General features: G+C 31.1%; 1 protein-coding gene and 1 long non-coding RNA gene across 2 annotated transcripts; one reads left to right on the forward strand and one right to left on the reverse strand.

Moving 5' to 3' along the window:
* Positions 1 to 26699, forward strand: LOC143052267 (L-amino-acid oxidase-like). Its single transcript, XM_076225255.1, has 7 exons — positions 1 to 134; positions 6593 to 6790; positions 7636 to 7828; positions 13529 to 13633; positions 21766 to 21981; positions 23404 to 23518; positions 25978 to 26699. Exons 1-7 carry the CDS (start codon positions 8 to 10, stop codon positions 26659 to 26661), a joined length of 1638 nt encoding a protein of 545 aa, XP_076081370.1. The 5' UTR covers positions 1 to 7; the 3' UTR covers positions 26662 to 26699.
* On the reverse strand, positions 15647 to 18442 carry LOC143052268 (uncharacterized). The gene is made up of 3 exons (XR_012971058.1): positions 18380 to 18442; positions 17464 to 17543; positions 15647 to 16098 (listed from the first exon to the last, which is right to left on the reverse strand). It is a non-coding gene; the product is annotated as an uncharacterized LOC143052268 (long non-coding RNA).
* Positions 26700 to 27254: the final 555 nt, after the last annotated feature.

Genomic DNA, 27254 nt, shown 5'->3' on the forward strand with positions numbered 1-27254 from the left:
CTTCAATATGAGCCAACAGAAAAGAAAAATAATATCTGTTGTGGTAGTTTTGGAGTATTTAATCGCCTTTCTGTTGACCCTTCAACCTGCTGCATCGCAAGGTGACGATGACGCAGTTAATCCAACAAGATCAGGTAAGTAAAGTTTAAAAATGTTCGCTACTCTCCTTAATGACTTTTTGTCAGATAGTCGAAATCCTCTGGTTTTATCCATGTTAGTGCCCGATAAAACTTACTGTACTTTTCATCATTTTATTTCATATTGTTTAACAAATAAATGTTTTTTAAATGTTATGTAATCTTTGTTATTTATAAATAATTTTTGAAGAAAAATATGCCAATGTTAAATATAGGAAAAATCTAGAAAAAGTTTCCTGCTATATTCTGAATGCTTTATATCTTTAAAATAAAACCATTCATCTTTATTTTCTTTTTTTTCTTTTTTTTTTTTAATTATATACTATTAGTTCATAACAGTCTTTTTCAAAGCTTGTTCTTTTGAAACAGAGTTGCGAACATTATTAAGTCTCTCTTTTAGGATTAAGCGAGAACTTTTTTCTGTCATAGGTTTTGTATATAAGAATCATTCATTTTTATCGTTAATGTACTATTTTTCTAGATGATTTTATTGCCGATGTAATGATTTATAACTTAGCGTCAGGCTTTATAAATATTTTCTTTCGCGTATAAAAAGTTCTATAGATCCCCGTTTATATAGTTATACATCAATGCATGACACGACGATTTAATAATTGTGTACACCCTAAATAAATATAGAAATTCGGCATGCGTAACATTTGTTCTCCAAACGACGTTTAAGATCGATTTCTTTATTATTTGTGATTAAGACCGCGGTACAATTCTAGACATAGACCACTAAGACAACATACTGATGAATAAAATATACCTTTACATATACTTCAGCGGAAGGAAGGTCTGTAGTCGACTATATAATAATACACGAAGAACTTTCAAAATGTAAAATTTTGTAGTGACACTTAAAACTGATATAGTGAGAAATTACAATACTCAATAATCGCCGAACGTTAGACTACCAAAATCATTCAATTCTTACAGGTGTTATGAATTTTTCAAAATATTCGGAATTCAATATATCACAATTCAACCGAAAGTTATATGATTCTAGGAGAAATAAATAATCGCAATCATAGTATACTAACGATTATTCAGGATTATATGCAATAGTACAAGCTCTGTGCAACCATCTCAAATTATGAACGACTCGATGTCACACAGAATAACATAGACTATAGATAAAATACAATGTACAAACGACCATTACAAACGTCACACGATTAAAGGACGAACATTTAAAAACGAAAGTTATAAGGAAAACATAAAAAGAAATCTACAGATTGAAAACCGTATTTTAATGCCGATGTACAACATTTGATTGTTTTAAGAAACCATAAACATAATGAACACTACTCTATTAAAAATAGAATGTATTTATGGTTATGCCAATGGCCTATTTTTAAGTCAAGATTCAAGATTTATTTCAGAATTTCCAAATAAAAATAATTAGATCATTTGTTAGATGTCGTCCAGTTTGAAGATTTTGGAAGTTTTAGTCTGACATTTATTAATGAGGGTATATTGGAAAAATATAGAACTTAGCCAAGCAAAAAGTGCGATTACAAAAATGCAGAACTCCTAGGATATTCAGATCGGAAAGTCGAAAACACAAACATATTAAATGAACAGAAAAAAAATTTCTACATTGGCTAGAGGTATAGGGGAGGGTTGAGATCTCAGAAAAACATTTTTAACCCCGCCGCATTTTTGCGCTAGTCCCAAGTCAGGAGTCTATTACCTTTGTTAGTCTTGTATGGTTTTTAATTTTGGTTTCTTATGTATATTTTGGAGTTGAATATGACGTACATTATCACTGATCTAGTATGCATTTTTGTTTGGGGACCAGCTGAAGCATGCATCCGCGTACGGGAATTTCTCGCTGCATTGAAGACACATTGGTGGCTTTTGGTTGTTGTCTGCACTTTGGTCAGGTTGGTGTCTCTTTGACACATATCCCATTTCCATTCTCAATTTTATGTCATATGTATTATTTGCTACAGACATTTACTTATGTAAAACATAGTGGATTATACCTGGTTTTATATATAAGTAGCTAAACGTCCCACTTGTATGACAGTCGCAAAGAAATCCATTATATTTGACAACACTGAGTGAACTAAACAAACAGACATAGAATGTCCAAAACTTGGGTATAGACATCGTGTTATAATCTTAATCATTACAAAAACAAACAAAAATGTCAGAAAAGAAGCACAATAGGACATAAAGACAAAGAGCATAAGCAAGAATACAAAATATTACAAATAACACATTCACGGCCGACACTCGGCTAACCGAGAGATTGGTCGGTTAATCTATATTGAGTATGCGGCTATATCGGCAGTGGGTCTGTTAATCGGGTTGGCTATACGTCTGTTAAGAGTAAAACGCACAATTTAATGTTAAATTCTATCAAATATACAGATTTTTGGCATATTATAAGAATTAAATCAAAAACAGAAAAGTGTCTGACAAAATGATATCTATCAAAGAACATTTTGCACCTTTAAAAACATTTCATAGTCTGCGCAGTTTTCAGTAAAAGTAAAAGGCGTCGCGCAAGTATGTAGTATTTATGATTACACGCATAGCAATTTTTTAATAAAAGGCGAAACAAACAATTTTAGATATCATTTAAAAGACACAAAATACTACTTTGGTTCTTAAATATAAATTGACATTAGTAAATATTTCATAATTGTAATATAACGTGAGTAATACCACGTTTTAGTGAAAATTATGTGAATAAAGTCTGTTAATGGGTTGGACAATTGAAATTGTGTCAGTTAAGAGTTATTTAGCCACGAAAATAGTTGTGATACCTTTATATTTTCCCCTTGAAAATGTTAAGAATGAGATGTTCTTGAGTAAAAAAAAATATTGTAAGGGTTCCGTGGAACCCAGTGTCTCGCCTACTTTTGCTGTAAATCGCAGGCTCAAGAAAAATGAGGAAAAAAATCAATAAAAATATTCCTCTTGATACTATCTTATGATTGTAAGAAGCTTCTGTCCAAGTTTAGTAAAAATTTAGGATAGTGAATGAATCTAATAAATGTTTTGAAAACTTTAACTGCAGACTGTATGTAATAGTAACTGGAAGAAAATCTAAGCCCATTTAAAAGTAAAATACAGAATAAATGGAGTTATCTTTTTACAATATTTACTTCTGGATACTATCTTATGATCATAAATAAGCTTCTGTCCAAGTTTGGTACAAACCCAGGATAGTTTAAGAAAGTTATTAAATTTTTAAAAACTTTAACCACAGAGTGAATGTAATGTTTCCCCGCAGAAAAACTAAGTCCATTCAAAAGTAAACTACGGAAAAAAATGTATTTATTTAATTACAAAATTTACTTCTCGATACTATCTTATGATCATAAACAAACTTCTGTCCATGTTTGGTACAAACTAAGGATAGTTTAAGAAAGTTATTAAAACTTTAAAAACTTTAACCACAGAGTGAATGTAATGTTTCCCCGCAGAACAAACTAAGTCCATGATTTATAAGTAAAATACGGAAAAAATGGAATTTTATTTTTACAAAATTTACTTCTGGATACTATCTTATGATCATAAACAAGCTTCTGTCCAAGGTTGTTAGAAATCCAGTATAGTTCAATGACGACGACGACACCGACGACGACAGAATGTAGGATCGCTTAGTCTCGCTTTTTCGACTAAAGTCGAAGGCTCGACAAAAAATAATAATACGATGCAACACTATCCTTCCAGGAAAAGCATTTTTATTTTGACTTTCTTTGCATTTTATTCAAGAGTGTGTCACTTCAATATAGCGTGATCTGGGTTGGTCACTGGAATATGCATGAATTTATTATTAACGATTTCAATCAGCCTTAATTTTTGTGTCTGCTCAAAGTAGCACGTTCTCAAATCTGATTGAACGTGTCTTTCTAATACAACACAGGGTACATATATAACGTGTTGTCGTTCTCATATGCCCATGACATTTGTCACTGGACGTTTAGGTGGTACCCAACACTACAGGGAGATAACTTTGTAAAGTCAGTGATACGTTTTAATTACGTTGTGTTGTAAAGGGAATAATAAGCTTCTCGAAGATCAAAATTGGTGTTTGTCAAACTGCTATATAACCAGTTAATTTTTCTGAAAAAACGGTTGGTTCAAATTTTTTGAAATTTTTATATTTCTGTTAAATTTAATACTTTGTCAAATTAAATACTTTGTCAAAATTTTATCCAAATTAAACGAACTACATTGATTTTAGTGAAAGTGCTCGGTACAACCTTAATCCTAATTCGTCAGCATCATCCAATTGTTTTTTTTTTCTTCTATTACTTAATCATCTGTTGTTTACAAATCATTCTAAAGAAGTAAATGGAAAGGAGCGAATGCAGCTACATTTGGTTGTATTAAAATTTAATTCATTTTATTCCGTTTAGTTCCTTTTCTACATATGTGCAGAGGAGAACTGCAGGTGTCCACATGTAAATGTCAAGCATTTGTCACCAATATGAGTACATCACAATCCGTTACTGTTTCAACACCCAAGGGGGTTTCATGTCTTTATTCTTAAACAATTTGTTTTCTTCTCTTTTTTAGCAATGCATCACTCTCTACTGTCCTTATCTTTTATTTTATATTCTGTATCTCCATCCAGATTCTCGTGTATACCATGAGGGTACGGATTGGGGGGGGGGTTATTTCTGTATTCTTTAAATGGTTATGTTACTTTTCTCTACATTTTATTTATCTTACCCATTATTCTTTCTCTATTCTTTATATTTAGGCATCCCGATATACTGATGTTTAGTTACATTACGACGTTAATCTCTGATTTATATACTGGTTACCAATGTAGATGAAAAATTGGTGTCATTCATGACAATTAAACAGAATCCACATAATATATGCGACCATTCTCGGATAAAATCAATTTTACTTTAATTTAACACTTTTTGAAATCATTTTTATCAATTTTCAATATCCATTGCCTACATTGTTATTGTTCATGTGTTTTGTTCCGTATATTTTATATTCCATTGCTCATGTTTTGTTTCCGTATATATTTTATGTTCCATTGCTCAAGTGTTGTTTCCGTATATTTTAGCCGCTCGTCTTAAGCCTACCAAATGAACACACCATAAAGTAATAAAATTATACTTTTATTGTCATTCATAACTCTTAACAGACCAATTAACAGACCGGGTTTTATACATCCGACCCATTAACAGACCAGGTTTTAAATAAAGATTGATTTATGTCACCAAAATACAGATTTTCGTGTAGATTTTTCACAAAATGATATCAATTTGGTTAACACTCATAATGCCTGTCTTTTTTCGATGTTCAAAATATTGCATGCAAGTAAATTCAACCCAAGTGTCATTTTGTGTACATTTTGTGTGTGTAAAATGTGTATAAATTTACTGATGAGTAATTTGCCTTTTCATTTTATAGATCGTACATAGAAGCTAGAAAAATAATAATTACACCACTGGATTCAGTACATTGAATAGTTTTGTCAGACATAAATATTTTTTATGATAAACATATATTCAAAAGGTTATACAATGAAACATTCTGAGTTTTAATGATTTTTCTCGATAACACCTGATTAACAGACTTTAGCCAACCCGATTAACAGACCCACTGCCGATATAGCCGCATACTCAATATAGATTAACCGACCAATCTCTCGGTTAGCCGAGTGTCGGCCGTGACATTGGCGAGATGCAATAATCTCCAGCTACGCCAAAATGATATTACGTTAAAAGACTAAACAGTAAAGGTTAATAATTTACTAAGACGAATTAAAAAACACTTCTACGCGTAATTAAGAGGATAAATAATGTCGGTACCTAAAATCTATACTTCAAGACCATCATCTTTTGATAAGTTGATACGCAATATTCTTTAATATTCTATACTCTATAAGGTCTTGGTACCTTTCTTGTGAACTTTGTTCTAAAAAATGCCGAGACGCTCTTGGTAATAACCCTGAATTATTAACTTAAAACTAACTCACTAGTTTTATAAAGTCTATGTAGCAGCTGCAACCTCTTAAATAATATAAGAGTTGGAAAACGTCTATCCTTTGTGCAGGTGAAGTTGGTATATTGCTACTAAGGTGACAATAGGAACGGACCCTTCAAAGAGATTTCGTAAGGATACTTTATATGCAGAGAACGTAGTTATCTCTCTACACGCGGCATCATATCCCACTTCTGTCCGGTCGTCGCTGGTGATTTGTACATTCCGCACATCTGAACAAATGCACAAATTTGGCAAAGTTTTTACTGCCAGGGGAAGAAGAACAAGAGTGATTAAACTTCTGTTCCCTAACCCCCCTATGAATTAACATTTGAACCACGTCAAATGTATTCTATAACCTTTTTTCTACATTCTGCGTTCTAGCTTTTGCGTAGAAAAATATAACAAAATTGCATATTCACAAACAAACAGTACACACAATGTTTTGTCATACTACTAAGTATATAATACTGATATTGTAGAACCCCAATGTGACGACATAGCCATAATTGGTGCCGGAATAGCCGGTACGTATGCTGCATGGCGACTGAGACATCAAAATAAACGGATATCTATATACGAGTTCTCAGATCGAGTTGGAGGAAGAATGTACACAGTACAGTTCCCAAATACTCCAGATATAAATGTAGAATTGGGGGCTATGAGATTCTACCGTGACGGTAAGTTTATATAATGTTAAATGTGTAAAAAAAATAACAGAATATAGTTTAAAACATAAATGGTGCCGCAATGTTTTCATCATACAATCCAACTTTAATGTGGTACGGTTGTATTTTCAAGGTCATAGGAATATATTATTACCGACTATTTAACAAAGAAATTTTAACAGAGCCTAATTCAATAACTGGATATATTTATAACGATATTCATGAGAGTATATGTGATTACCGTTTACTTTTTCTGCTATCTTCATAAACCTTCGACACTAATGCTTTCACGTCTTTCATGATGCAGTGAATACAAAATTTCACCTGTATGTAAACTTATTTCAATTTTTTTTTCTATCAGGTTGGAAATATATATTTAATAGAATGATGCTGTATTATTTTCACTCACATTGTACATATTTATTTACCTAAGTAGGATACACAAAAGAGCAACCTCGTTCCCGGAAAGTACTACCGTGCCACCATCAGGCACTTATCATTTCATCAATTTTTAAGATGAGTTTTAAATATTTTCCTTGTCTATAAGTTATCTTTTTTCAACCGATGCTATACTACGACAGCCAGAGATTCCAATAAAAAGATTGGATTTGCCTCTTCAAAAGACAGTAATTGTATATTATTTGCTTATACAAATAATTACACTTTTCAGTTCATGATCTAACTTTACATTTTAGAACATTACTGGCTAATACTTTTCTTGTTCTAGTTGTTAATCTATTAATCGTAGCTCATGCATGCATTACTACATAAACCATACGATAGTTAAGGGATCTGTATTTATGGTTTAGAACATAATGATTGTTACTTTTTCTTAACTAGTAATCTATTCGTTTTAGCACATGCATTGCTACATGAAACAATACAGCAGTTGGGACTTCCGATCAAAAGATTCGATTTAGGCTCTGGACCATCACCTGACACTACTGTCAATGTACGGGGAGTCCACTTGCGTTACAGCGAATTAGGCGGCAATAAAACACCCTACAGACTACAACCCAATGAGCAAAAAACAGTTAGTCAACTAAACTGGTAATTAAATTATCAAATAAGATAAACGTTGACAGAGGTTGAAGCAATGACAGAAAATCCTTTCTCAGTCGTTTTTTCCCTTGTCCCATTTAAAAAAGTGAAACCTACTTTATATTGTCAACTCAGCGTGTGACGTTAATCAATGGAATGCACTTAAATAGTAAGTACACGTTAATAGATATAAAACATGTATTTACTCTAGGTGTATTTTAATAAATTTTACTTAGTGGTAAAAGTAGATTCCTTTCAATCAAATCGTGTAAATATATGTAAAAAGTGTTGGTGCATATACAGCGCTTTCCAAAGGACGTATTCAGCATTTTACCTCTGGAATAATATTACTGTGGATATGTTAATTTTCAACTATTCGGTATTCCAAAAAGGGAAAACAGTTAGCACTGTGTCCTCCAATATAGTGGGATTTTCAATAAGGGGAAAAGAGTTGGCTCTAGACCAATATTACAGTCGGAAACCCGATTGAAACAGAACAAAAGAATCGAAGCTCTTTGTTAGAGAAGGCGATAAATGCTTACTGTAATGTTTACTATAGTGACAACATTTTTAAAAGTTAATAGAAACAAACAAAATTACAACTTTCTTCTCAATTACAAAGTGTTTTATTTTAAAAACACCATTTGCATAAGTTTTCAAGTTATTTAGTACATAGTTAAGCAAAACAATTAGATATCAAGTCGACGACATGGGTATCTTTCAAGTTGGATGTAGGAAATGCATAACCTCCGATTTAAAAAAAACAAAATTACCACGGACGGAAAACATATCAATCTATTAGTTCAGTAATTTTCGTGTCTGCCCTTCCATTACGTGACTCAAGAAAAAATTCCAAAAAATGGGTAACAATTTTATCGAAAAGAGAAGATCGAGTTCACTTTTTTTATGTAAGGGCGTGTTTGAGTTGAATATTTTGTCTGGATATCTCACAAAGCAAGAATATTTCATACACCGTCTCACTTCATATTCTATCATTTTTATATATCAAAGCTACAGGTTGACTTTTTAACATAAAAAAATCAGAGTACTAAAAGATGAAATATATGGGTCAAGTGAAATACCTATCTAATGAATCACAAAAACAGAGTAGGTGTGTTCGAAGAGCTATTTTTCTTACTGAAAGTACTTGACGACAGTCTTTCAAGTTGGATGATAAAAATGCATTTCTTCGAAAAATTATGACTTTTTTTGTGTGTGATAGCTAGGGTTAATAGTCTTCAACAAGTAAAAAAATCTAGTCTGCCCTTCCACGAAATGTTTAATTAGAATTTTTTTAAATGTTTATAAATTTTCGAACATTCCACCTGGCAACCGATCAGACAATAGTTTTGAATTGAATCAATGCAGACAAGATCATTAACTTATGCTCATTAGATAGTTGATACATTTGTCTTTTAAAATACAACTGACATATAAGGATCGTAATGGTGCAATGTGGATAAATTGATCGGTTTCCAAGAGCAAAATTGGCAGCGCGTCATCCCTACAATGGCTTCCATTTCTACGATTGTGAACATAAACTGGCGTAATGGGGGGATAATTTTGACGAAGTAGAATCCTGACTGATTAATGATCAATCAAGTTCCCTTTTATTAAAATGATTTTTTTCCTTACTTTGTTTCTTTCCCTTTCTAATACATTTCTTAGTTTTAAAGGGGGTGGAAATGAAAGAAGAGAGCTGAAATAAAGTTTTGGATGTTTTATTTGAACTGATTTTGATAAAGAAAGATTGATTAGGCCAGCTGCAAAAAGGTTATATTTACAGTTTTCGAAACATCTTTTGACTTGTCTATAAAGGTATGGGTGTGTATTGGCCAAATTTGTATGAGGTAAACATGCAATTTTTCTGAAAGTTTGATATATTTTGAGACTTTTACTGTATATTACATACACAAAATATTTTACCCCAAAACAAAACAGGGAATTGTTTTTAAAATGACAAAACGTTATAAAGAACTAATATAGGAATTAATTGTGGTCTGTGGCCAGTTTCGGTTTTCATGAATTTCTATAATCTCACCGGGCGTTCACTGCATTAAGCAAACTACAGATTTTGGCCTTCAAATTGTCACTTATAACTAATTTATTGTGTCACATATAACAATTAATCATAGACCTGGTTCATTTAAAATAATGTTAGGCTTCTTCATAATTACAAAGGTGCACATCAATCTTCTCAACGTGACGATATGTCAGTTAGAAAACTGTGTGCAATACACATATATTCATACGCCAAACAAGTACAATAAAAACAACAATACACAACGAAAACCCTACACTTGTCTAATGCATGCATTGTCCGGTCACGCATAGTCTTATTTTTTTATTATCATTACAAAGGTGCACATCAATCTTCTCATCGTGACGATATGTCAGTTTGAAAACTGTGTGCAATACACATATATTCATACGCCAAACAAGTACAATAAAAACAACAATACACACAGAAGACTCTACACTTGTCTAATGCATGCGTTGTTCGGTCACGCATAGTCTTATTTTTTATAATCGAATATTGCGATTACCTATGATATTATAAATACATTACAATACCAGTGAGTAAGGTAAACAACATTAAGTAGGTAGAAATACAAGGGAGACAATAAGGGTTTATGATAACTGAGAAATAACTATAAAGATAAGGGTAAAATTAAAGTTAATACAGTGAACAAGATATTAATGTAAATCCAATACACAAGATATGAACAGAAATCATGGAAAATGTTTAGGATTAGAATTAGAAAACAATCCGCAGAGTAAATTTAGGAGGAAAAGATCATTACACAAGTTCATATGAGAAAATCAAGAGAAAATTTAAAATGGTGAAAAACCTGCGCATAAGCTTTGGTCAATAGAAAGACGTTACAATCCAATGCATAAACAAATAAATAAATTATGGATCTTACTTCGTGGATAGGGGGCGTTCGGGTAAGTATTTTAGTAACTTTTAATTAAGAAATACAGCGTTGCATTCAATTATTTAATTGACTTGTTGATAACATAAACGGTCACAATCACTACAAAAGTCAAAAAGTCTGAAAAGACCAGTTTTTGTCTTGATTTGCATGAACTTTTACTCGACATTCTCCAAAAGTATGACTTGTGTTTTAATTTTTCTTGACAAATTCTCATTTATATCAAATTTGTATGAAATTTACTCGACATATTCTTGACATTCTGAATATGGTCTTAAAATTTCTTGACAAATTCTTGACATTTAAATACTGTCTTGAAATTTCTCGACATATTCTCGATGTTCTTATTTTTTCTCAGTATGGCTTGACATATTCTGAACATTTTGAATTGTGTCTTAAATTTACTTGACAGTTCTGAGTTTTACAATCATGACCAATATTCACGATATATTTCCCTTTACATAATATACTGTTGTTTTACGTTACAAAAAATATGAAAGTTAGGCATGTAAAATAATTGAAAATTTGGGTATCTAAATATTTTTACAAATGCAAATATGGCTATGAAATCTAATGTACAAAATAATTTAAATGTGAGTGTGTTGATATAAAACAATTTAAATGTGGGTTTTTAAATAATTTCAAATTTTGATTCCTAAATCTTATTAATTAAATAATTAAAACCAATCATACTGTATACATGTTTCAATCATTCTACATTCATAATATTCAAAGTTAATATGGTAAATAATTATTGTACAAAAATGTAGTTTATATAAATGACAAATTATGATGATATACAAAGCATTCATTTAATAGATGAAAAATTTGTGTAATGTCATCTGTTAGAATATATATTAAGTATTACACATGGACAGGATGTTCCCATAAAATTAAGGTATTCCACACCCAAAATACACGCAACTGTCAAATAGAAATTACTGATTTACCTGTAAGCAGCCATACAACTTATCAGTTGACCATTCCAAAGATTAAAAGAAAATTATTATCTACTCCCGGAATAATAAAAAAAAAAAATGTATTCATAATGGGGTCTTATGAAATGGATCTCAAACAGACATGCACAATATAGATTTAAACATTTTTTTTTTCTTTTCAGGAAGGAGTTATCGCAATTTTTGTTATATAAAATTATATAATTCAACACTCAAATTTGAATAAAAAATGTTTTTGGGTTGTTCTAAAAAAATGGATAAGGTTTTTGAATCAAGATGAGAACAAATTCTTTGACGTACACGAAAGCCCCCCCCCCCTTCTTTTTTTAGCCACTCAAACCCTAAAGATGAATCGTGGGGTCCAAAAGGGACACATGGTCACATGTTAAAACTGCCTTCAAGACACCTATTTTACATTGTAGTGAAGCAAATTTGACTAGCAGTTTTGCGAGTGGCGAAATATCTAAATGTTGTTTGTCAGTTACTTCGACTTGTATTAAAAGTGAAAACAATTAATTAAATGTTTAATAAAAATCAATCAAAATTAAACTACATGGGGGATCATTACGGGTATTCCAACTTTGGTGCACAAAAAAGGTATCTTACTATACCAAATTTATCCTTGATTCTTCAAAGTGTAGTTTAGCCATAATAAAACAGCAATAGAATGTCACAAACAATGCAGAATAAGTCTGTACATATTTCAGGCGAAATTTATACTGTTGAGATAGTGTCAAGACATATTTAAGACTGTCAAGAATGTGTCGAAACATATTCAGACATTATTTAGAACGTCAAGAATATGTCAAGACATATTCACACATTATTAAGAATGTCAAGAATATGTCAAGACAGATCGAGACAAAGTTAAGACAGTCAAGAATTGGTCGAGACTGATCCAGACTCTTATCAGATGAAACAGGAAGTGTCGAGAAATTTTAAGACAATGTTCATACTGTCAAGACACTCGTCAAGAAAAATCAAGAAGCTTATTAGACAAATTAATACTATGTCAAGAATTTTTAAAAATTATTCCGACAAATTAAGAATGTCGAGTAAAAATTCATGCAAATTCAGACAAAAACTGGTCTTTTCAGACTTTTTGACTTTTGTAGTGAATTTAACTGAAACAGATGTATACTTACAAAATACAAAAATTGATGTCTCATCAGTGATGCAGGGTCGAAGCCAAAATATTTGTTCATCCGAAACCGAAAAACAAACGTCATTGAGCAGATAAAATAAAAATAAAAAGACACACAGTATAGTCATATTCGGACCAGATCTAGAAAAAAGAGCATTGAATGAGGAAGATATATTCCTTATTTAAAAAAAATCCGAAATTTTAACAGTAAATTTCATTCAAAACAATAATGTATCTCCATCCCAGGACCGACAAAACTGTCTATTAGGTTGGTGATTCGCTAGGAGACAAATAGTGATACTCGAAGCCAAAATATTAGTTAATTAAAAACTAAAATAGAATTTACAAGGACAACGCAACATCCAAATCATTTAGTGAAAGAAAAATTGACAAAGTCACGGCAAAAAACTCAAATCAACGAGGAAACAAGGAAACAAAGAACTTTAAGAAAAACAAGAAAAAAATTAAACCGCTCTTCAAATGGGAATCATATTATGTGCTTCTGAGGGTAAGCAGATCCTGTTGATTTTGTTGTGTTGCTCATGTCAGTCCAATTCCATAAGTGACATAGAACAACTTACATTGACAGACAAATGTTTCATTTACAATTAATCTTCTCCTTTTAAATAAAATTTGATTTTTTTATATTTTTATGTTTTATCGTTCATTGAAGGGAGTTAATTAGGAATAACACCGATGTGTTAACAACAAATGTTCCAGAAGCTGCTAAAAAGTTTTATGTCAAAGATAAAAGTGGAGTATATATGTATAAACAAAGGTATGTTTTACTATATGATTGAATACTGTTATTCGGAAATCGATTTCACAATAATCAAGTGATAGATCGTCGAAATATATATATAAATGCTTTTTATTTTGAATCCTACATTATAACTGTAAATACAAAATTCGATATATCTTGTATAATGGTATAACAGTAAAATTATTTGTATACAAAGTGGTATAAGTTGGTCTACTACTGTAACCAATAGCCAGTCAACACCGACAATCAACAATCAATTTTGGCGCCAAGTTTCTAGCAACAGGCTATTGTCACGGTAGTTTGATTACCCACAAACTCGGCCACCGATGATGTCATAGTACAAATATGATATCGTTATAGTGGTCACAAGTGTGTGGCAAATTTCAACCTTAATGACTCCATGTAGTTGTTATATTAGCAGTTTAACTTTTTGCCAATTGATTATGTATTGAAAATTTTTCTTGGAGTTCGGTATATTTCTCTATTTTATTTTTTTAAAACCTACACATCAAATATTTTCGGACATAAATGTTGGTACAAATAGTAAACGTGTGTCTGTAGTGTTTTGAGTTTAATTGCATTTTTAAACATTTTAATTGTTGTAAATTTATTAATCCACTTGATTTTCACATGTTATGAATGTGGCAAAGTTTTTGTTTACATATAAGTTCTTTGTTTAATTAAGGAATGACTGCAATATTTTTTCTGTGTATGAAGAAATAACATAAAAAATGTGGTGCACACTGAATAACGCGCGTAGTTGGCTATTTAACAGTGTGCACAACATTTTCTTATGAGTCATTCTCTGTAAAAACCAAAGAAATTCATGAGACTGTTCACACCAATGTCACAGATTTTCAATATCTTTTCAATATTTAAAAGCCCATATGATGCCCTGATAACAAAAATAACTTTCATTTTTGTTTTTGGGGTTTCTGTTGCCATGGTTACAGGTCCCATATATATAAGCCCAGTAACAGAGTAGCAAAATCTCAAAATGCATCATTTTTCAACTTTCATTATTTTTTACAAATATACATTTTTAGCCTAAATCATAGGTATACTGAACAAATAAAGGTCTGGAATAACACATTAAAGTAAACAGACATTGTCTTGAACCCATTCAAAACATTAAAACTTGTATCTGAAAAGTGCCGATTTTGCATTTTTTCAAACTGCTGAAAAAGACATTTTTTAGTAAATTTCAAAATGATTTTATTTTTTTTCCCAACGTCACATTTTATTGTTATGCCTCCAAAATGATCTTCATATATCACTCTTTTACCAAGAAAAAAATTGGGTGTGTGTTTTTTTTTTTTTTTTTGTTAAAAAAAAGATTGTTTTAAATTTTCTGAAATTTGGCAAAACTTGAAATTGCATTGTGCAGATTAAAAGAAAGTAAGTGGTTATATTCGTCAATTTCAAAGTTTTTCTTATTTAACTTTGTAAAACCATACTGATTAGGAATTGTTTTGATACACAACTAATATTATTCAAAATAAATATCAATAACAATTGCTATGGAAACACATTACAAAGAACATTGCAGTTGGCTTCAGACCCGATTAATTCCCTTTTTCCATGGCCTTTGAATATAGTTCCCAATTATCATAAGGGGTATTTCTTCCTAAGTATTCTGGCTACTGTTTTCTTTGAAATGTTTACTGTCTAATTGGTCATATCAGTTGCATATATATATTGAAATAAGTAAAACATGGGGAAAAAATATTGTTTAAAGTGAAAGTAGTTATTTGGTCAAAATGAAAGTAAGGTAAAATTCACAATGGAAAATCCCTTATCAAATGGCAAAATCAAAAGCTAAAACACGTCCAAAGAATGAATAACAGCTGTCATATTCCTGAGTTGGTACAGATATTTTCTAATGTAGAAATGGTGGATTAAACCTGGTTTTATGCTAAACCACTCACTTGTATGACAGTTGGATACATTTCTAGAGGTTGCAGGTAAAACACGCAACTTGAGATGCGACTATGACAAAATAATTGGCATTAATAAAAGAGATTAACAGAAAACTTGAATTCAGTTTTATTTTACAGCTAGATGTCACATAATATTTATTCTCAGTTATGTCTGGAATCATCTGAGAAACTTAATTATACAACATGGTCTGTGTCTAGAATGAAAGTATATTTTGTTTGTGGCGCTAAGATTCAGCCTTTTCCAATGAATCAACAAAAGAACCAAATGAACCTTTTGGTAATACTTGAGGTTTCTGTTCCTGGTTATTGAAACTCTATTACATTGTTAGTGAATAAAGGACATCTTCTATATTTTGTGGAAAAACAGTTGTAATAATTTTCTTCATTCTTTCAAGTAATCTATTACAATAAACAGATTTGGAACTTTTAGAATACATATTCTAGGAACTCCTTTCTTCTTCTGAAAAACACCTCATCCTAACTGCTTGTAAAATTCATTAACATGGTGAAATTCATGATCTGGAAACTGCTGGATTATTTCTAAAAAAAAAAAGAAAGTATTTTATTTTACAAACTTAATCAAATATGAGGTATTAAGCAATTTTTACTAGTTTAAATAATTTGTTCATAATGATTGATGCTTACACAAAATTCAAAAGATAGTTTTGTTTTTCTCATGGTTAACTTTTGAGTGCATTATTTATGCACTTTTTATACATCATTTACAGGACTATTATGGCATACCATTGTCCGTTTGTCTATCGGTCATCAACATGTCGGACATAAACTCAATAAACTGCTGCGCCATGAGTGCATGATACGTTCTTCGTCTTGTGTGTAAGTTTTATGCCATAATCATCAATATTTTCTGAGATACAGCTAGACATGTGAAAAAAAAAATTTCATACCAAAAAACTCATTAACTCTAAATATAAACATTTTGAATCATCACCAAAAATTTGGATAAGTCCTTCTCAAGTTACAGTGCGACATGTTAACGCCAGACAGACAGACGGACAGACGGAGGACATTTGTATACCATAATACGTCCAGGGCATATAAAAATGTTTTAACCAATTTGCATAGATAGAACCAAGCTTAATACAGCTCTGAATTTGAATTGTGATTAAATATTTGACAATTAAGCTATTATGGTTCAATATCCAAACTCTAAATAGATTCAGCATGTCAAAGATCCCCAAGATTTCAATTTTTGTTAAATTTGGGAACTTGATGTGGACCAACTTGAAAACTGGGCCCATAATCAAAAATCTAAACACATGTTATCAAAAATCTAAACACATGTTATCAAAAATCTAAACACATGTTATCAAAAATCTTAACACATGTTATCAAAGATCTAAACACATGTTTAGATTCATCATATCTAAGAACCCCAAGAATTCAATATTTGTTAAAATCAAACTAAGTTTAATTTTGGACCCTTTGGAACTTAATGTAGACCAATTTGAAAATGAGACCCAAAATCAAAAATCTAAATACACAGTTTGATTGAGCATATCAAAGAACCCCAGTAATTCAATTGTTTGATGAAATCAAACAAAGTTTAGTTATGGACAAATTTGATAACAGGGCCCAAAAATCACAATACATGGTTAGATTCAGCATGTAAAAGAACCCCTTACATTATTTTTTTGTAAAAATCAAACTATGTTTAATTTTGGACCCTTTGGACCTTAATGTAGACCTATTTGAAAACGGGACCCAAAATCAAAAATCGAAATACACAGTTAAATTGGGCTTATCAATGAACCTCAAGAATTAAATTTTTGATAAAATCAAACTTAGTTTAATTTTGGACCCTTGGATCCCAAATTGTAGATCAATTTGAAAACAGGACTCATAATTAAAAATCACTTTTTAATCTGTCTGTCTAAGTAATACCTGTGATAAAAATTCCATGATGCTACTTATAAAAGTGATGTTGTTTCATTCACTTAAATTCTTGCCTGTGTTACATCACTCTGAAAAAAAAAGGTTTCTGATGAATTCATGTTAAATTGCTATTTCCCCTGGTTAATTCTGAGGAATATGTCAAATAAATCTGGTTTTGAAAAGTTTAAAAAAAAACAGAGGAACATTTGTAACTTCAATACAACTCAGTTATGGGCACATAAAATATTGACTCTGAGTGATCATGGCTGACCTATACTGTTTACTTCTATGTTCTTTGATCTCTAGTAGCGATATTATTCATTGGCAATAATACAGCAAAAAAATATTTCATTATTACAAGTAATAGTTTCTAGGGGTTCAATTCTATGCAATAACTTTATGATTATTTTTGATATAACATTTGCTTTCTGTACACCTTTTCATTAACAGTTTGCATTGATAAAATTCTTTAAATGAATAAAATTGAGAATGGAATATTTATTACAATGATTACACAACCTTAGGAATAATGGATGTCAGCACTTCTGATTGTGACAAATTTTACCTTTCAACTGATGAGTTATGGAACTTTGTTAATTGGAAAATATCCCTTATGTTAGATGTCTTGGTACTTGTGTTTTATATTTGTATATTGGCTGTCTTATATTGTGTATATACTCTGTATGCACTGTATATTTATGAATTTCAAGTAGTGAGACTATTATGAAATATTGAATCTGAATCTGTCTTGATGTTAGATAGCATTGCTCAGCAATTGCATAAAATACAAAGTTAATTATAGTTCATATAGTATAAATAGAATTTTCTTAAATGGATTGTTTTGGGGAAATACAGGGATAAATTATTTGCCAAAAATTTTTGGAAGAATAAAACAATTACTAAAGTGGGTTGATAACTAACATACATCTTCTGTTGTTTCCATCTTTTCTGGATATGTTGGTAGATTCCCTTTTCTTCTTGTTGATTTAACCTTGAAAATAAATTTTAATTAATACTAACAGGATCTAAATACTAACAGCATCTATAATAAGCTGAAATTTTTGTTTGTAATAAAAATTAAATAGCAAAATATAAATTTAAACAGCAATTAATTCCCTTCATATTCAATCACTGTATCTTACTAAATATATAAGGCATTAGCAGTTTAACAAAAATATTTTCTATAGGGGAAGTAAATTTATATTTTTGATTATGTAAGAATAATAATTATTTACACAACAATTAAATTGATTCAGCTTATTTATATGGAGAATAAAAATAAGAATCAGCAATATAAACAGAAAATAAGTTTTGTAATTTTTGTTAAAATGCTTATTTTTTTCATAGACAAATAAACATTATTATGATACAGTTATAGTATCATTTGTTAAATAAATTAGGTGCAATTTGTAAAAAGGATAAGACTCTCCAATATATTTTTTTCTAGCCTTCCTGACTCAGGGACTGTAGCAATTAGTCTCTATTCTGGTATGTGAAGACTTCGTATGACATACATGTATATCATAATATTATTTCTAAACACATGCTGAACCTTGTGTGAAGATACAAGGATTACTTTTAAACGATATATTATTATGACCTCATTTATCCTTCAAGTACTGCATCATTGACATCTATTCTTATTTTCTTCAGAAACAAAGTACAACATGCTGGAAAAAATTATAGCAATTATTTATAAAACTACAGTAAAACATTGAAACAAGTTCTGTGTTAATCTATACATGTATTGCTGTTCAAGATTTATTAATATTGCATACCAATTATACATTTGTTTAAGTGAAAGGTACTAAACCATACATAGATGTTCAACAGAGTACTCATCTATTTTCTATCATTATACAATTTTTTCTAGAATATTTTTTTTCTTCAATTTAACTTTTTTTGGGAAGCTTTTTATTTACAGCTTCAAAACATTGTTAAAAGATACTCCTTATTTAGGATGTTTTAAAAACCCTATCAAATCTCAGGGTGGGGGAGGAGGGATATTGAATACACATCTAATCTTTGGTCAGGAGGGGAAGGGGGATATTGAATGCAAATCAAATATTTATATTCACAACCATGGTGTTATGTAAATAGGAGTTTTAAAGTTTTGACAATTTTACAGCTAAAGTACTGTTTTGAAATAAATATCAAATAATTTATAAATTGTAAAAATAATCGATTAAAACCATGCACTCATCATTCAGGGGCTTAATAGGGTTTACCAAACAAAGACTAATTAATATAATGCCCAATTATTGAATTAAAAAATAATTATGAACATTATGATTGGAGATAGGTAAGCACACATAATTAAAATAGAGAATAATGGGATGCAAAATTAAGAAGAATAACTTTGGAAAACAAAATAATTAGGTAATACAATATAGATTATAAATCACAGAATGGAGGACAAACATTAAAATAAATCAAATTATTACAGAAATCTAAAATTTAATTATAAAATCATTTTCCTTAGAATTGTACAGAATAATTATTTGTTTCAAAAATATAGAAAATGTGTAAAAAGTAAATAATACATAAATATTATATGACCCCAATTCTTACACTCATGAAAGAGGTAAATTAAATATCTGTTTTGAAACTAATTTAATACATAGAAAGTGCTCCTTTTTTCATTAAAAGACATGTTTGCATTGTCTTAGTGATTGAGAATGTTTAACAAATAATCAATGATGAATGATGATAATGAAAATTTAAAAATTACATAAACTAATCAAAAAAATAAAAGGGGAAAAAGGGGGAGGTCATGTCAAGTTCTTTTTATTTCCATTACTCACATTCTGTCTAGTTAATAAGATGAATAAAATCCTTTTCCTTTGGTCCGCTACTTGCTAGTTTAAGGCTAGGTCTGTGTGGTAACGACTTGAGTCCAGAATCCTTGATGTGGTCAATATCTAGATGAAAACTTTTTGTTGGCATAACATGCGACGTGCACAATTTGAATTGTTTTTTTTTTCTTTCATTTAATTGAAACGGCTGGTAAAAATACAATATTGATGTGAAGATCTAGAGCTACTGGTGGTTTTAGACCATTTTCAGACAAAATAGCAAATATTTGGTATGCACTGCCTGTGTTTCACTGTTTCAGTGTTTGGCAAGAGCTTGGTGAGTTCATCACGATCCACAAACTTTGGAGAGAAACTGCACTACATAGTATCTACCTTGATATATCTTATTTTTACCAACATTATGATGGTTTTATCAGTGTCTGCATTTCGTCTGCACTTTATTTTGGGCATTAACCCTTGTACTTCCTGTTGTTCCTTTATGTTTTCAATGAAGAAGAACCATAAGGGGAGATAATTCATAGACACATAGTTGATTTTTTTCAGTTTTCAATCCACATTATTTTTCTTAAATAAAAAAAACACATCCCTGATTTTTTTTTAAATTTTTAAATGGGGGGGTTATCTTTATGATTTTAGCAATATTTTTTATAAACTATCTCGGAAATTTTGTCAAAGCTTCAATGAATTTTGGTGAAATTTGGTTTTCATTTAGATGTCAGAATCACCCCCTTCTCCAATAGAAAATAAGCATATGTACACAATTGTCAGCCAAATGTGTGATATATTTTTAGAAAGGCAAAGGTAACAGCTTTTACATGTGATAATTGTCTGCATCATTTACTGTCAGGATTAAGGGAAAATAAGCATTGATATTTAGGAAATTTTTTAGAATTTTCATTGAAAAAAAAGCCCAAAATCAAAATGGCCGCCATTTCCATAGTAACAAAGCCCAAAATTAATTTCTAAAGTGTTAGTTGTTAATTATATTAGTTATGTAGTATTTGTACAAAGAATGATAAAAATATGTGACATAGGTGTGAACACTAATTTTGGTCCTTACAGAGAATGGCTCTTATGTTATTTCGAATAGACAGAAAAAATATTACAGTCATTTCTTATAATTTGATTCTAAATTCTATTTTAAACCCGAATAAACCAGGAAAAACGTTGATGAGCCACGGTCACATGACTAAATTACGTCTATGGCCTGATAAACAAAACGACGTCAGCCAATCAGAAGACGCGTTACATTCAAAATTAAATTATTGCTTTATAGAGTTTTGGTTCATCAGAAAAAAAAGAATCATATTCTATCTCCTATTTTTTTTTCAATGGACTTCGGTTGTTGTCTGCTCTTTGACCGGGTTGTTGTTTCTTTGACATATCCCCCATTTCCATTCTCAATTTTACCTGTTTATATCAATGCTGAATTTGCTATGTCAATACCAAATACTGTAAACAATCTTAACTTCACTCTTAAATGTTTCTTTTTCAGTGTCAAGTCTTTTTTTCATAAATATTTAAGCGCCGAGGCACAAAAATACATCAGAGAGACTGACGGTTTTTCTTCATTACTAAACGAAATCAGTGCATCAACGGCAGTTCAAACCTCTCCGCCATCTAATTCTAGCGATGAAGTTTTAACTGTAGCGACAGGAATGGCCTCCATACCAATTAAATTACTTAAGGAATTTCTACGTGCAAGTATAAGGTGAGTTTTAGTTTGGCCAATTAACTTAAAACGCAGAGGGATGATATAAGTTTGTTAAAAAGAAAATTTCTTATATGTGGATCCAATTCGGGGACATATTTGTTAAGCAAGATCTGATCATGTTACCAAACAAATAAGCATACGATCATGTATATTCGGTTCACGTGAAACAGTCTCCAGTGAATAGTCCAATTTGCAATAATACCGCATCTTCTTTTTTATAAATATATGTTTAATGGTACCAATGGAGATTACTTATCAAACAGAAGATTTACGTAGCTAGTTTTTACGTTTTGTCATTAATTATTATTGGTGAACAAAAGGTAAAAGATGACACAAATGGTAGGTGTTAAAACGGTCACATACATTCACATCATGTGGTCACTGATGAATTTGTATTTTATTGGCAATCATATTGGTGGATCCAGGGATGTCATGTTTCTCCAGATTACTATGAAGTTTAGCATAAAATCGCCTTCACATAGGCAATTTGTACAATATTTTCGGGGATTACGAGCTTATTCCTATTTTCAAATATCGTAAATCATACCAACACTATGAATTGTTAGATATATTATCGAGTTGTTTAAAATTAATCAGTTGATAATTTTTGCTGACATTAGAACACGTTCAAAATAATCGTGGCAAAAATGGCCAATGGTAACTCTTCACATTCAAATTGTGTTTATATCATATTGATGTAGACCTGTCATTTTCTCTAATCTACAGTCTTAACTGCAGTTATAACTGAATGACTGTCACTTGTTCTTTTAACACAAAATATTTTTGACGATATTTGCTGATTTTTCCTTTGATATTATGAATCCTATTGTTTTATATTAAAAGTTTTGCCCCCAAGCCGAAACTGGTTTTCAAATAATTTAATTTAAAACAAAATTGTTTAGATCTTACAAAATCATTGTATTTTTTAGTTTAAATATAACAAATAAGTTTAATGTTCAACGTATGCAAATCTATATCCACCAAATTTCAATGGCTTACTTTTCAAAATTAAGGATTCGTACCTTTTTCATAATTTGTATAACACAGAGTTAAAAAAAAATATCCTTTAAAATCTTGAAGAATCCTCGTCATTTTTACTAGATCTGAAAAAAGGTGTTAAATGTATAAAAAAAATCGAGATATTCTTTTTTTTCCAAATTCCAATGTGCTATATCATCGTGATTCATATATTACCAATTTATTACACCCCTTTAAAAAGCTTGTTATTTTAAAACTTAACAGAGAACATTCTTACGTTACATTATTCTCGTTGTCAATTAGAATTCATCAACTAATTTTTTTCTGGGTACAGTTGTACTAATGCACAAAATAATTAACATTCATTAGATCAGTACTTAATATTTTACATTTTCATCTGTCATTTCTCGCATTAAAATAAAACTACAATAATCATTGAAGGCATTCTCTCAAGCTGAATAATGACCTTCAAGCTATCAGAAAAAGACAAGATGGATATTACAGCCTTTTTTTTCAACCTACAATCACTAGAAGCAGTACCACTTGGGCCCCAAAGGTAATTTATATAATATCTTAATCATGATAATAATGTAGCTGACGGACGCCTCCGGGTGCGGGAGTTTCTCGCCACATTGAAGACGCATTGGTGGAGTTCGGCTGTTATCTGCTCTATGGTCGGGTTGTTGTCGCTTTGACATATTCCTCATTTCCATTCTCAATTTTAATAATGTAGTTAGGTGATATTAAAAATCTATCATTTCAAATTGATACTTTCAATCACAAGAGCATTAGCTAAGCAACCCAAGCGAAATAAATAGAATTATGATACTTTTGTTTTAGATCTTTAATTTTTTTCAATGGAGGGAAAAGGCTGTCACTTTAATTTTTCATTGGCATGATTTGAGACTGAAATTATCAGAAAAAAATCTAACATCTGTTTATATATTGAAATGAACTTTTTATAAGCTACGGAAAAAAATCTATAAAAAAAAATATCGGTGATACGAGGCAAGATATTCAACTCTGTATTGTAAACAAGAACTCATGCAGTCCGAAAATTGACAAATATTCCTAAACCTGACCGTAGTACACCCTTAATACACATATATTTGTAATTTCCAATCAATTGGTAAATATGGGGCTTTTTTAAATGGGAAATTATTATCCCGATTCAATATGCATGTATGAATCTGAATTAGGTCCTTGTCATAACACATACAAGTGAGACAAAAGATACCGAAGGGATATTCAGACTCATAAATCGAAATAAACTAAAACAAAACCAACAAACATAGTTATACAAAAATTAGAAATAAACTAAAGGTGATCAACTTTAAAACTACGAGAACCGGACTTTCGCTCTGTTGCTCCGGATGGGTAGGCTGATCATATCAACTATCCGCTTTAGATCCTGAATGAATTTGCTGGATGTCGTTTTTGATTGTACTCCAAGAGTTTACGTCGGTATAAAAATATGGTGAACTGGTCTTCTAACACTCAATATTAAAACTCATGGTAAAGCGGGTGTTCTTTAGGTTGTGCAGAAAGCATTATTTCCGGTGAAAATATGGACGTTAAATTGCATCTTATCTACGTGTTTACTGCCATCGTTGGGTTATTTAATTTAGTTTACATTGCATTGAAAATGCATATTCTATGAACACAGGTTAAATATAAACGCAGGCCCTTGCTTTTGTGACTCAATCTCAAATTGTATCTTTCTGAACTTTCTGCTATGATATGTATCCTCGCGAAAGCGTTATCGTTTTGTTTCGGGTAGTTCTACGTGTGTTTGGGATAACGTTCCCAATTAAATCATTGGTATTCAAGAATCTTGCTTGTCCTTCGGGATCAACTGATATTGTTTTGTTTGATTATCCTTTTGGGATAATTCGCCTCTATTTTACCTTTTTGATTTCATTATTTTGGGTTTGAAAGTTCTTGGTGAAGTTAAAACACGAAAAGCGTAAAAGACGCACGTTATATATAATTCAATGTTTTAACAACATCAACTAATTATTACACGGTAAATTCATATTAATGCCATATGAATACTAGTACATTGTGTGTTGTATTGAATTTGACCTACAAATATTCTACATACTATCCCAAGAAGACTCGCCGAACCATTGTATAATGGCATGAGCTGAATCAATAGGGTTTTTCTTTTCCCTGATACATGTATACAATTTGCGCAGCTGTGAAGCAGTTAATCTAAAATGCATAAAAACTTAATACATGTGTTGCTTCCAAAACACTTTTGTGTTATTTAACTTCATCATTAACAATGAGGGTATCATCAGCTCAGTAGTCAGTGCTTCGGTACTGACAAGATTTAAGAAACTTTACTAAAATTGTCCGTTTATAAATTTTGAAATTATTATAACACTAAGGTTTCAACTACCTAAGGAAAAGTTGGCTTTTGATGAATTTGGCTATTTATTTTAGGTATTTTTGACACATAACTCTTCAACGATTTTCTATACTTATCGATCTTCGGATTTCAAATGTTTGGCGTTTAGCGTTCCTGATGAAGGTAAATCCAGAAAAGCGTTTCGGACGCAATAAATTATTAAACGTGTTGTTTTTGATTTTTTTTATACCCCAAATTATGAAAGCCATCAACCAATCATCTATTTGCCGAAAGACACCTTTTAATTAATCTATTAACCATGATTTAGCAGCTACTATTGTATTTTATGCGAAGCTGTTCACAAATAATAATAAAACGTCTATATGCGAACATAAAACTTTTCTTGTTTCGTGTGTTGCGTTCAAAGCGCCTTTTCCTGATTTTACATCATCAAAATAACAAAAACGTCAACTTTTCTAAAAGTAAAATAAAACATGTTAGGAGCTAAATATGGTCAAAGGTTAAATGAAGGGTATAGCAATATTCATCTTGGCTCAACATTGCCCGAACACTATAAATATTCACATAACATATCATATATAACGTTTAAAACAACATGTGTATTATTCATGCAATAAACTAGTTTTTTTATTTTATTTTAGCCTGAAACGTTTACGATGGAGTGTGCTAAAAAAATCATACTGGCAACCAATAGATTTTCACTAGAAAAACTGGACTGGGAAGGTCTTCAACAACCACGTATTAGAGAATATTTAACAAAAGCAGTAAAAGATATTCCCGCAGCAAAGCTTTATTTCAGTTATGATTATCCCTGGTGGAGGAAATCTCCGGTTTATTCTGACTATATGATTTCAGACAGTCCGTTAAGGCAAACGTACGATTTTGGTACATCCAAATCAAACCCTCAGAAATCTGTACTACAAGCTATGTACACGGATAGTGATATACCTTACTGGGACGAATTATTCACCAGAGGGTATGTAAATGAACCTCATGGTCACTTTGTCTTAATGGGAAAAGAATTTGAACAGGTTGCACATAAATATTTGGCTGAAATATATAAAATACCTGTTGAAAACATACCTCAGCCAACCAAAGCAGCTGCATATCTATGGGAAAATTATCCGTACGGTGGTGCATGGCAGATTTGGATGCCGGGATATATATGGCCGTCGGTTGAAAGGCAAATGACAAAACCGTCGCCAAATGATGATGTCTTTGTGGTTTCAAACGCTTTCAATGCGCGTTCTTTCTCATATTGGTCTAACGCAGCGCTACAAGCAGTTGAACTTGCTATGCCATATTTTGGATTGAAACAAAAATAGAATAATAAGAAATTAAATAAAAAAAATAATTAACTGTCTTTTTATATTGTTACCATCCTAGATCATCTTTAAATGTATCAAAAACTACAACCCGACCATTTTTGGCCGCCATAAACCTAAATACACAAATATAGTATTGATATTGAATGAGTTTTGACACAGGTTGACAAATATGGCAGTTTATTCCTAGATGATAACTCAAAATCATATGTTTGCCAAAATGATGAAGACTTAATAACTATCAGTAGTCTAGAAACCACTACAAAAGAAAACATAAGACAAAGCATTATGAACCCCACTACTAACACAAGGGTTCCTGGTTCGATTCCCGTTTGGGATGAAAATTTCAGGAACTTAATTTTCGGCTCTCCCTTGACACCATCTGCGAGTATGGTCTTGAGGAAACGATGATAGTCCGTCGGAAGGGGACGATAAATGGCTGACCCGTGTTAAGAGAGAGCCATATCTCTTGCACGTTAAAGACACCCTTGTAGATTTCGAAAAAGAGTAGGCTAATGCCGCTACATGACGGCACTCGCACCCGCAAAGTGGAAAGGGATTAATATAAGTTGCAAAACTTGTTTCCCAATCCA

Source organism: Mytilus galloprovincialis, chromosome 11 (assembly GCF_965363235.1).
Source record: "Mytilus galloprovincialis chromosome 11, xbMytGall1.hap1.1, whole genome shotgun sequence".
NCBI lineage: Eukaryota > Metazoa > Mollusca > Bivalvia > Mytilida > Mytilidae > Mytilus > Mytilus galloprovincialis.